Consider the following 13,157-nt stretch of genomic DNA (forward strand, 5'->3'; position numbering starts at 1 on the left):
AAAAACTAAGATAAATAGATAAAAATAATAATTCGAAAGAAAAAGAATCACTTAATCACAAAAACAATGACACTTATAGATTTAATAAAATAAATAATTGACTTCTAATGGGGAGAAAAAAGTTAATTTAAGAAAAAGACAAAGGGAAAAAATAAATAAAATTGTAGTAAGCTGGGTTTCAGTCTTCTGGATAAGGTGAATTCCCGAATTTTAATTAACTGCTCCCTTAACTGCCGGTAACTGGGAGTGGAATTTTATGAAATGCTTTTTTATGTAATCTTCTATTGATACATTTGTAATTTCCGATGCAATTAGCTATCAAATACTCCATAAAGACCTTAATGCTCCATATGTAACGAATCTAGCCCGAACCAGATACCAATCCTTCCATAGTAAACTCCTAAACCAAACGAACCCACTAGTTTTTAACTTTGATTCCTCTTCCATTCTTGACAATCCTCCGAGGCGCCTGAAGAGAAGATGACCTCGATACCTTCTAATGTATAAATATTATTAGAGTTTTTTTTTTGTTTTTTTTCGGCCAAGACTCCCATTGGAGTCCTATACTGCCTAACCATGGTTGGGGGTCTAAGTTCTTCATTTTGTGGGACCACCACTCAATGAAAAAAGTCAACGTCCCAGGCCGGATTCGAACCGGCACCGCCAATAGACATCAAATTGGTAAGACTGTGTCTTAACCACTGAGCTACGGGCTGCCCTATTATTAGAACTCTACCAATAGGATAGTTTCTCTACATGCCTGTATCATATCATTATGATCTTACAACAAATTTACTATATGTGAGTTTTATGTAAATACAGTTGTTAATATCAATAGATAAATTTTCAAAAAATTCGTACAGTTTTTATTTTCTGACCTAGGTTGACCACATACGGACACAGACAATTTCACGAGACTTAATTATTTGGACTCGGAGGTCCTTCTAAACTTTTATTTGATAGTTTTCACGATCGCATTACTTCCTCCTTACAATACATTTCATTCATAAATATGTGAAAACAAAAATATCATTCATGGGTGATTTTTTTAAAAAAGTAATGTTACTAGACCAATGGTTGTGCAAGGAGGTGATTTGGTCAGAATAACGCTTGACCGCCGGATTTTTACCCAATTAAGAGTACCCACTTTATGAGGTTGGTGATCTGATCCCGCACCCACAGGGCTGACTCAACGGCTAGAGGTAACAGATAATAATTATCTGCTACAGCCGGATTCGAACCCGGGTCCTTGGAGTTAGTAGTCCATTGCCTTACCATTGAGCTACTCACTCCCATTTATGATTTTATTAAACTCCTAAATTAAAATTTTTCGTTATTTCAGAAGTGAAATATATTAAACAATTCTATTAAAGTAGAAAGTTGATAGCCACTATTAATGGGCAACGAGCCCTCGTATATCACTTAATATAATAAAACTCGAGTCAAATTATGCTTGGGAGGTATTTTATAGGAGTGTAATTATCTCGAACCATTAACTTTCCGACAGAATAAAGAACCCTTCTACCCTTGAAGGGGATTTATAAGGCAGGGCTAGGGCAACACAATGGCTCTATATTATCGGCAACGCATGGCCTAATTTAACACTCCACGGCCTCCTAGTACTGATATTTTGTTAATGCAGATATATAACAATGCCTCCCCCGTGTCACTTGAAGCTGAACTAAAGATAAAGCTAAAATATAGTAGTTTAATAATGGGAAACATGATTTATCGCCCACTTTTTATAAATCCTGTTAGCCAACTTTGCGATTAAAAAACAAATTTTATTTTTATCCTTGAGTACTTAAATAAAATAAATAATAGATAAAATTAAATAATATTATGTATAGTTAAAAATATTAGAAAAATATTTTTTTTTCATAGAACGGCCTTTCAAGACCACGCGAATATCATTACTTTCCCTTCTCACTTTTTCTCCCAGTATCTTCTCATCATTTCTGCGTGCCTTTGTTTCCTCTCTTCCGACCATGGATTACCCTTCCGTTTTTCTTTATTTGCCGCAAGAACATTGATTTCTTTCAATTTTTTCCCGTACAGGCAGTCCTTGTCTGTTATTTTCAATTCTCTTGTTTCCTCTCTTATTTGCTTCACATATCCTCCTACGCTCTTGTATTCACGGATTCTATCATAGAGTTTCTTGTTTAGTCTGCTTTAGTCCATTCTCATCTTGTGCCCGTAGAATCTGTCTTCTGATTCTTATTTCGGTTTCCAGGTCATTTATCTCCCTGTAGATTTCCTAATTGGGTCTTACCTGTAGCCTTCCTGTGTTTTCTTGGCCCCATAGATTCTCCTCAGGACCCTTCTCTCTATTTTCAGTATTTTTTCAGGCTAGGGAGACATGTTGTCTCCATTCGGTATAAAATTATTGGTTTTATGACCGTATTGTAATATCCTATTTTTGCGTTAGAAAATAGGTTCTTTTTATTCTAAATATTGCCTGTTGCGAACCTTAGCCTTTCCAACTTCCTGATTTTCTCCTTTATGCTCTCTTTCTCCAAACCGTTATTGCATACTATCTCTCCCAGATATTAAAATTTCTTTGTCACTCTTATCCGTCCATATTTCGTCTCTATTACTTTTTTGCCGTAGTTTGTTTACGTCGTCATAAATTCTGTCTTTTCGTAGGAGACTTTTAGGCCTATTTTTCCGCTATTTCTTTCAGGGTATTTATTTCACTGATTGCCTCTTCCTTTGTTTCCGCAAGGAGGGCTATATCATCTGCTAAGGCTAGGCAGCTCACTTTCATGTGTTTTTTCTTGTTCCCTACACGGCTCCTGCGTTATATATTTTCCAGAAACAAAAGTATTTTAATATACATATCATGGAAAACAATTAATAATACAAAATCTAATATATAAAGCTCAATATTACTTTGTTGGTACTTTATGCACTGCCATACCATTCATCCGATAGTGATAGGGCTTATTTCTATATTTTCAGGGTTTTCCCGGGAAGATAATAAATTGGTCCTATTTTTCCCGGGAAGAAAATGAGTTGATCCTATTTTTCCCAGGAAGATAATCAGTTGGTCCTATTTTTCCCGGGAAGATAATAAGTTGGTCCTATTTTTCTCGGGAAGATAAATTGGTCCTATTTTTCCCGGAAAGAAATTAGTTGGTCCTATTTTTCCCAGGAAGATAATAAGTTAGTCCTATTTTTCCCGGGAAGAAATTAGATGATCCTATTTTTCCCAGGAAGGTAATAAGTTAGTCCTATTTTTTCAGTAAAAGAAAATTTATTAAATAAATTAAGCATTTTTTGCGCATTGGCCAGAAAATATTCATTTTTTCATAGTCATTATGTGCCAATAGCTTTATCTCTTTCTAAACAATAAAAAAAAAAATACTGATTCTAATAAATGATATTATAAAAAACATTCAGTTAAGGAATTGAACATTCATACACAAATTATATACTAATATCAGAAAAATATATTTTTGTTTTTGCTGTGAGTTGATATTGTGTATAACAAAGTTGTTTTTTTCAATATATATTCTTAATATAATTAAATAAATTTAGAAATAAATATACTCTACTTTTCGCAAGCTACATATTGTTATAGTGGGAGCGGGGTAGCTTAATGAGTAAGGTGCCGCGTTACTATCTCTTGGGAAAATAATGTAGCAATTAATTATTTTATCCTGTCCAGCTCTGCAGGTTCGAGAGCTCAGTGTAATCGTGAACAAATTTCATCCTGGCACAACCGCTGTTCAAGAAATAGTACTACCTTACTGATCCCATTTTTTCTTCTCTCTTTTTTTTTTTTTACACTGCACTAAAAAAATTGGTCCAACAGTTTCAAAACACTTCAGAATTAAACACATCTTTCATAACTATAAAATAGTTAACAATATCACTAAGATAGCCAGTACAGTACTATCGTGTTAGTTCGGGCGAAAAAGGCAATGGTGGTTCGGGTTGATTTGCGGTTAGCGTGTCGAAACAGTGTGATGTAGCCTAGATCAAGAGGAATACTTTCTCTCCTTGTACATTTCCATATAATCGTGATAAAATGAGAGGTTTTCAGCCTTCCGAAACTGAAGGTCTGATGGAGATTTCGTGCATTGCGAAGTAGAAATAATTTAAGAAAATGGTAGCTCAACAGAAAAGAATCAAAACCAATTGAAACTGAGTATTAGATCAACATTCCTGTGCTGAAAACTACACGAATGTTCACTACTAACTAACTACTAAGTTAGTTAGTTTATTTTGAGAAATCTATATCTCTGGAACTATGTGACGTACAGATGTCTATTAGCACTCAAATTAAAGCTAGTTTAATGGACTATAAAGAAGTTTATGACCTTTACCTCCGTAAGAATAGTATTGTTCATGATATTTGCTAAAATAAATTGACTTATAATTGTTCGGACAATAAATTTGATTTATGAAACACTTTATTTCAGAAACCATTGGACGTGCAAATGTCTGCCAGCGCTCAAATTAAAGTTAGTTAAATTTAATACAAAATAGTTTATAACGTTTATCTTTGTAGGATAAGTAGTTTTTATGTATTTGACAACATAAACTCACAAAATGTTAATTTCTAGCTGTTCGTATAAAATGTTGGATTTTTGAAAAAATATATATCTAGATCCTAAGACGCACATATGTTTGCCAATACTCAAAATAAAGGAAATTTAACTTACTATAAAGTAGTTTATGAGACTTATCTTCGTAGGGATAGTAGTTTTAATGATATTCACATATGAATATAAATTTGGCAAATGAAAATTTGTCCGAACAACTATAAATCAATTTACTTTAGCATATCTCATGTAAACTATTACTCCTACGAAGATAAACATCATTACGGACTTTATAGCTCATTAAACTAGCTTTAATTTGAGTGCTTATAGACATCTGTACGTCAAATGGGTTTTGAGATATAAATTTTTCAAAATTAATTCACTAACTGCTGATCTTTTAGTACGTCCCTTACATTTTTATGAAATGTTGCTTTTTAAAAAGCTATATCTCGAAAACTATTTAACGTAAACAACTCAATTAGGGCTCATATTTTAGCAAATTTAATCTTCTTTAAACGGCGTTCTCTTAGGTTTTCTTGTGTTGTTCCTACTTTTTAAGATATAGAGCTCCGAATGAAAAATTAGGTTTTTTTTATCGCTTTGAAACAGCCGCCATTTTCCCCCCTACCTATACCTGGCAGACTCATCAGTTTTGACTAATACTTATACATAGTTTTCATTAAATTAATCAGAAATTGGGGTGAGATAACAGCCTTTTTTCTCCTCTTGGGCTCTTGTACTAAGAATAGTACTCGAACACGCGAGATACGCGAACAAGGGGCTCATCAAACATTCAATTGGTCTTGCGGAATGGTATGTTCAAGCGCCGTGACAGTACGGTACAGTATTGCATTTTATTTTAAATTTTTAGCCCAGGCGTTTACTATGATACTAAAAATGAAAAAAAAAAGGCGAATTTTCGGATTGGTTTAGGATACAAAAATAATTTAGTATTGAAAGATTAATAAATAAGTTGATCGTATAAAATAAATTGTAGGAAGCTATTCCGGGTTTCGGTCCAAAAAGGGACAAAACAGTTTAGAAAAAACTATTAACTTCATCAGGGCTAAATGAGAAGAAGAAACAAATATTATAAAATAATATTAAATTTCTATTTTATTGAAATAAAAATTGTGATTATTTTGTATACTGTGTTTTAACCAGTAATGTGGGCTTGTTTTTTTTTAACTTTCAATTTTTTAAATTGTTGAAGTGAAAAAAAAATTCCAAATAGAATATAACCTATTCTATATTTTGCTAGTACAATATTTCGGGACAATTATCCCATACTCATACAATTTTGCATTCACATATTTGTCATTTTTCAATTTTCATTTTGAAATTATGTCATATATAAACTTATACTTTAAAATTGTCTAATGACTACATTATTTTTTTTTTTTTTAATAATGTAGTTATAAAACAATCTTAAACTCCAAGTGTATAGATGACATTATTTCAAAATAAAAATTAAAAAAAAAAATAATAATAACTATGCAAAGTTGCATTAGTATGGGATAAATTTCCCAAAACGTTGTACAAGCAAAATATAGAATAGTTTATATTCTATTTGGAAGTTTTTTTTTAACCTCAACAATTTAAAAAATTAATATAATCAAACTTTCTAAAAACAAAATCCAGATTTTTGCTTTCATTCTGTGTTGTTTTATTCAATTATTTAGGTTTTTTTTATCTCGCCTATATAATATTTTTTTGTGAATTCTTTGCAAACAATTTTTTTTTTTGTCACCGGCACCTATGTTGGTACTTACTTTTACTTTTACTTTTAGTTTATATTATTAAATAATCCTAATTTTACTTTTCATGATCATATTAATTCAATTTTTTTTTTTGATTCCAGGAATGTATTTCAATTTTTAATATATACTTAGTTTTTTATTTTTAAATAATAATTTTATATTCTGAAGTGCTAGACCATTAGGCGATCATTTGACAGCATTTTTATAGGAATAATTAAGAATAAGAAACAACTTAATAGGAATGTGTAAATTATAATTTTTAATTAACTATATTATTTTAATTTTTTTTTATATTTTATAACAATTGTTTTTTTCCTCCATGTTATTATTTTATTTATTCGATATAATTAGTGGTATTTCACATTATATATTTGTTTTTCTAAGGGCGAAAATGAAACGTCGTTTGTGTACTACAGACACTGTATTAGCCCTGTTTTCGATCGCACAGAGTCCAATTAAGTTGAAGCCTAATTGGTCCAGTCAACAAGGGAGTTCAAAAAAATCATAGAAGGTAAAAACCTTTCATAGAGGAAACTCAAAGGAGGAATAAATCCCACTTATTACATTTAAATTATAAATTATTATACATCAATTTTTTTCATAGCGTTGAATTCGTATTTCAGGTTCGCCATCAGGCCAAAATTTAACCCTCAAAGTTCTCTGTGAAAAAGGTTAAAAAAACAATCCAGTGACCGGGTGGGGCCAAATATCAACGGTATTTACCAGAAACTAACTACTTTAAAAATTTTAGGCATAACTGTCGTTAAATAGGAATTTATTTTTTTGTTTAGAAAATAGAACTGAAAAGTGCCCTTGCATATATATTTTTCCTGCTTATAGCGGAGTCACAGGTTGTCTGAACATAGTCTCTTTTAATTTAGCTAAAAACAGTCATTTTTTTTTTTTTTTTTTTACTTTTTCTTACGAAGTCTAGCAGCAAGCAAGCGAGATCAAAAACCCGAAATTCCTATCCAAAAAATCAATAGAATAGATAAGAAAAACAATTCTACCTTTAACCCCTTAAATTGAACTTTCAATTAATGAAATATTTTCAAAATGTTCTCTAGGAGCATAGCAGTTTATCCGAAAATGGAATGTAATATAGGCGTTTTGTAGGATATTTTATTTACTTTAATTTTTTTTAGAATGTTCATATCTGAAAAAAAAATTATAGTTTTATAATTTTATAAAGGAACCACTAAAAAAAAAAAAGCCAATATTTTGCTGTAGTCATCTCTATTTTATTTACGAAATCGGCAGCTGGCGAACCTGAAATTCAGGTCCTGGATTCAGGTCCCCTCCCCCCAATAAATAAAATCAGAATCTCTTAGGAAAATTTGTTATGGCATTTTCTTTAAAACACGCTTTTGAACCTTAAATGACTGACCTAAATGCTTATTGTGCATTCAAGCCAAATTAATGGTTTTAGGTAGATTAAAAAAATACAAAAACCTTTTTGCCTTATATTTTTTATTAGAATAAATAAAATATAAATAATTGTATGATCAATAAATAAGAATTATCCTAAAAAAAAAAAAAAAAATAATAAGTTTTATGACATCTAATTACTTGCAGACCAACTACAAACAACTTATACTTTCTGAAGAGTTTTGTTCCTCTTCTAATTTTTATTGTATAGTTATCTTCGAAAAATTCTTAATTTCACATTATAAGCGAAAAACATAAGAAGATTGCAATATTTTTATTTCTTTTTTCGTTGCGAAGCCAGGAGCTAAAATATTCGTTTTAGCACCTCCAAAAAACGTTTAGAATGGGTTAGTTAGAAAACACTACTAAACGTTTTTCTTAAAATACCCTTTTTGAATATTCTATGTATACGCTATATAGTGCACTCAAGTGGCTTTGCAAATCAGTCGAAAATTGAATGTAATATATGCGTCTTGTAAAAAATTTTGTATAATTAAATTTTTATATAGAATCTTTAAAAAAAGGCTCTTTTTTCCTAGTTATAAGCGAAAAATTGAAGAAAAAAATGGTTCAAAAATATTGTTTTGTTTTTTTCAATTTCTGTTATGATTCAGTAGCTGGCGAGGTGATAAACCTGGAATTTGAGTTAACGGCCCCAGAAGAGATTTAGAATTGTTGAGGAAAATTGTCTATGACTTTTTCTTGGAAATAACTTTTTTGAAACCTCAGATAACTGGACTAAACCTGTATTTTCTAGAAAGACGAAACAAATGGTTTTAGGTTTATTAAAAAAAAAAAATACAAAAACCTTTTTTTTCCTTCTAATTTTTATTGGTGTAAATAAAATATAAATGATGGTATAATTAATAAATATGAATTACCCTAAAAACAAATAATAAGTTTTATGACACCTAATTACTAGATGAAAAACCGAAACTTATACTTTCTAAAGTTTTTTTTTCCACTTTTAATTTTTTATTGTATGGTTATCTTCGAAAAATTCTTAATTTCACATTATAAGAGAAAAACTGAAGAAAAATTTTCGAAACCTTGGAAACTGGACTAAATTTGTATTTTTCAGTTAGGCAAAATTAATGGTTTTAGATTTATTAAAAAACAAAATCTATTTTCTCTTTTATTTTTTGTCATTTTATTATAATAATAGAACATAAATAAGGGTTATCCTAAAAAAAAAAAAAAAAAGTAACAGGAAAATAAGTTTTTAAAACTTTCAATTAGTTAGAGATAAAATGAAAGTTAATCAATTTAGACGTTCTGAAAAAGATGATTCGATCAGGAACGACTCAATCAGTATTGTATAGACCCTACCTACTACAAGAAGAGACAAAGAGGTCGAAGAAGGGCAGTCTCCCTTGGCTACAGAGTCACAACAGAAGAGGAACATAGATTTGAAGGGGGCGCGCCCGACCGAAAATCAATATCTCCCTCCCAGCAGGTCTCTTTCATATTGATCTACCTTGGCGCTCCTATAGTCCCTTACTCCGCACTAATATACTTTCAACAACTTACACGCAAATCTAACAACTTAATAGTAACAATAAATATAATATATATTAAATTATACAATACAAAACAATAATTAAAAATTGCAAAAACATTACACAGTTCAAGACATCAACCATCACCTTATGACATGTGATTACAAAAATTACCCTAAATTTTACTTAACATTTCATTATATTCTGCTAAGTATAAAACATTTTAATTTAAAATTCTAAACTGTGAATACTAAATAGTAATAACTATGTGATACTTTCGGTCTAATAAAACAAGTCTTGTCTTCAGTCTTTAAGAAACAATGAAAGAACAATAAATACATTCATAAACAATATTATAATCTATATTTTACTAATTACATCTATGTTATAAATATATACGAGTGAATTGTTATAAGTGAAAGCTGGTGCAGATAATACTGCTAGTTACTGATGAAAAAATTAAAAATAAAAGACAGAATTTCTGAAACGTTTTCAAATTTCTGAGGAACTTATTTCAAGAATATACATATAATATGAGTACATACTACATGCTACAAACTACATAATACTTTTAAACATGTAAAAATTATAAAACAGTTAAAGCTAAACTAACACAAGCTACAATAAGAAATAAAATCAGAATAAGAAATGAGTAAATGCCACGGATCATAAGAGTATTAAAATTTTGAGACATTAAAGAAAAAAAAAAAGAAATTGAACAGACATAGGACAAATCAATGCAATTTTTTAACACTGAAATTTAAAATAAGTACGACAACAAATGATTTAAGTTAATGCTCTTCTAAACATTTAAACACTCAACAAAAAAGAAAATATAAAAATTAATCATCTCTTACCCGAGCAAGGCATCTTTCTCTGCGTTAGCTGAAGTAGGCATCTTCCTAAAATCAAAATTATCTATTTCACACATCTATTGCAACCTACTAGGCAATCTATGCTTCAAAGCACACTTGAAATAAAATATACATGCAGGATTTAAAATTAAACAACTATAAATTTATTAAAAAACAACCATGCAACATAAATTTACTTTTGAAAACTAGTGCCATAGTACAAATTTTTACAGGCCAGATTATTTCTAAGTAAGCTTTTGATTTTTACTGTTTTTAATTTTTTATATTAATCAATAAATTATTTTACAATAACTTAAAAAACGATAGCCTGGTCTTTAGTGTTGCTATAGTGCAGAGCAAGTGCAAAGAGCTTACCTCTGCTAGCTGATAATATCCATAGGGGTCCAAAAACAACATAAAATAAAAATAAATCGGAATAATTCTGTTATAAAAACATCAGCTATACTAACAACATTTATGTTACTTCGAATTACAAAATTAAAATTTACTTTATTGAGAGAAATAACTATGCTATTATTTTGAAAGAAAAAAAAAATCAAAATCAGTGTCGTAAATATAGGATAAAAATAAAACAATACAGTGATGTAACTTAGATTTATAAGAAAGTTTTTACTAAAAAATCACAAACTAAAAGAGAGTTACCTTATCAGTATTGGTGCCATAATTCAATTTGTGAGAAATAAAAATAAATAAATAAAATGAAATATTTTAACAAAATTATAACATTTATGGACGCAATTACCTGGAAACTACTGCTGCCTGATCCTTATTCAAAAGTGGTTCTGAAGACTTCTGATTTGAAGTGAAGCTAAACGCTTTCTTCATCGACTCAAGAACACTAAACTTAGTTTCATTGTAGACTGTTGTTGGTCGGTAGACATCACCGGTCAGGGAGCGGTAGGAGGACCCCAAACCTCCAGGCATAGCTCCCTTTCCACACACACACAACACAGCTACACTCACAACATATATCAAAACTGGGATTGTACATGCCAAGGGTTTTTTACACTACAACCTATATGTCTTTTCGAAAATTAAGCATGTCAATATGCATAAATGGCTCGACAAGCACATTTTTACTTATTATTCAATAATGATAATAAAATACGATATGCATGCTCTATTTTGTCATTCATATAATAGTCATTTACCTAAAATAATAAATAGCAGGCAGATTTGGTCTAAAAATTTAACCAAGAACAAAAAGTTTCAAGAAGTAATAGATCAAACAAATATACATATATTAATTTTTTATCAATAAATTGAAATGCAATATTCCTTCATTTTTACTGGAATATTCTTAAAATGGAACCACAACTTAAAATTTTTCCTTAATTCATATATAACGCAGCACCACGTTTTATTTAAAAAAAGAAAAAGATTATCCAGTCAATAATGTATTGGCAAACAGATGAAAACAAGTTCCTCAGATTTAAAAGAGCATATAGGTATCTTAAGCAAAAATTATAGATAAAAAAAACCAATTCACATGCACAATCCCAAATAATATAAACAAAAATACTAGAGTAGTGGACAAGTGTTTGTGCGACATTGCAAGCTGAGTAGAATAAATGAACATAGATTTGTTTATTAAAAAAAAAAAGTCTGCTCATGACATTTAAATAAAGCATTTTGAGTGATTTAGAAAATATATGAAACATTCCGAAAATGCATGCTAATAATGTAGCAATGGCTTACTATAGTTATTTATCAAAAAAACTGAACATCAATACCTTTCATTATTCTACTGATATAAAAAATAATAACTGATCAATGTTATTAATAATGAATTGAACTTACCTATTTAATTTCACAACTAAAAGGCAGAAAAAATATTCACAGCACTAAGAGGATGAAAGGAAAAAGGGGGAAACTAGATTTAAAGACAGAATAAACAGATAGGGTTAGGGAACTGCTTAAAAAGAAGTAACTGATGACATCAATCAACTGCTACAGACAAACTGACTGATACAAGCTCAGAACCTCTCCACTGTACCTTGCTTTTTGAACTAGCAGTTTGACCAACACCATTCTTCAAAAATTTAAAACGAAAAACGGATAAAAATAGGTCTAGGATTTCGGGAAAAAACAAAATCATTTCCTTAATTTTATTTAAGTTTTTGAGAACTTAGGTTTTATTTCTTGTAAAATATTTAATACATAAAATAATTTTATATATAGGGCGACACCTATGGAATTATTCTGTAACTAAGAACCTTTTAATCCCGATAACAGTGCCATCTATTGATAAACACCAATAAACTATTAATATATTTCTAATAGTTTACTTCTAGAAGGGTATAATAATCAATATTTTAAAAATCTGAAGATAAATTAATGATTTTTGTATATATTAACAATGATACTGTAAAATTTTTACTTTTTATATTTAATAAACACTAAATGTTAACATTTTTATTATCATTTGTTATTTTATGTAAATATTTAAATAATTATATATACGTTTCCTATCTCACTTTTTGAGAACTTTAATTTTGAATAATTTTCACTTTGTAGATATATATTTACTCACTGCATTTTTGTATGTAAATTATTTTATTCTTCTTCTCTCTTTCATAATTTTCTATATTCACATACTGGTTTTACCTTCTTATAATACTTACACTAAACATTGTCTGCAAGTTCTGCTTATGTACTAATATTATGTGATTAATAATCAGGGCAATTCATTTTATTCATTTTATTATGCTCATTTTCATCAGTTCCTTGATTTATTTGTTTTCACCCTTTCCATATATTTTATTTATATAATTTTGTAAACATCATAACATAGCTCCATTTACCTATTGATCTTCTGGCTTATTTAGTTATATTGTATGATTATTTAGGTAGAACTAAATATTACTTATGATAAAGAAAATGAGTAGACTATTGGAATTTACATAATTGAATGTTGGACTGTATGGATAGATTTGAATAAAGGTGTAGAGTTAACTTTAGATTGTATTTTTAACCAAAACAATAAAATTAAATACACAAAATGAAAAATAAAGCTTGATGCAAAAAAAGGTATTAAATTTGGCC

General features: G+C 29.5%; 1 protein-coding gene across 8 annotated transcripts in view; it reads right to left on the minus strand.

Annotated features, from left to right (window-relative positions):
* Positions 1–12,104, minus strand: part of MESK2 (misexpression suppressor of KSR 2) — a 153,314-nt gene extending 141,210 nt beyond the window's left edge. For 3 of the 8 annotated variants that reach the window (XM_014432717.3, XM_014432716.3, XM_067045007.1), the window contains exons 1-3: positions 11,913–12,104; positions 10,855–11,042; positions 10,095–10,139 (exon numbers count right to left, since the gene is read on the minus strand). In XM_014432717.3, coding sequence (XP_014288203.1) covers positions 10,095–10,139; positions 10,855–11,036 — 227 coding nt within the window. In that variant the 5' untranslated portion in view covers positions 11,037–11,042; positions 11,913–12,104. The remainder of the gene's footprint in view (positions 1–10,094; positions 10,140–10,854; positions 11,043–11,912) is intronic. The other 5 variants (XM_014432720.3, XM_014432719.3, XR_001344307.3 and 2 more) reach the window with 4 other exon arrangements.
* Between the last annotated feature and the right edge of the window lie 1,053 nt (positions 12,105–13,157).

Source organism: Halyomorpha halys, unplaced genomic scaffold (assembly GCF_000696795.3).
Source record: "Halyomorpha halys isolate HHAL.00 unplaced genomic scaffold, Hhal_1.1 Scaffold1103.1, whole genome shotgun sequence".
Taxonomy (NCBI): Eukaryota; Metazoa; Arthropoda; class Insecta; order Hemiptera; family Pentatomidae; genus Halyomorpha; species Halyomorpha halys.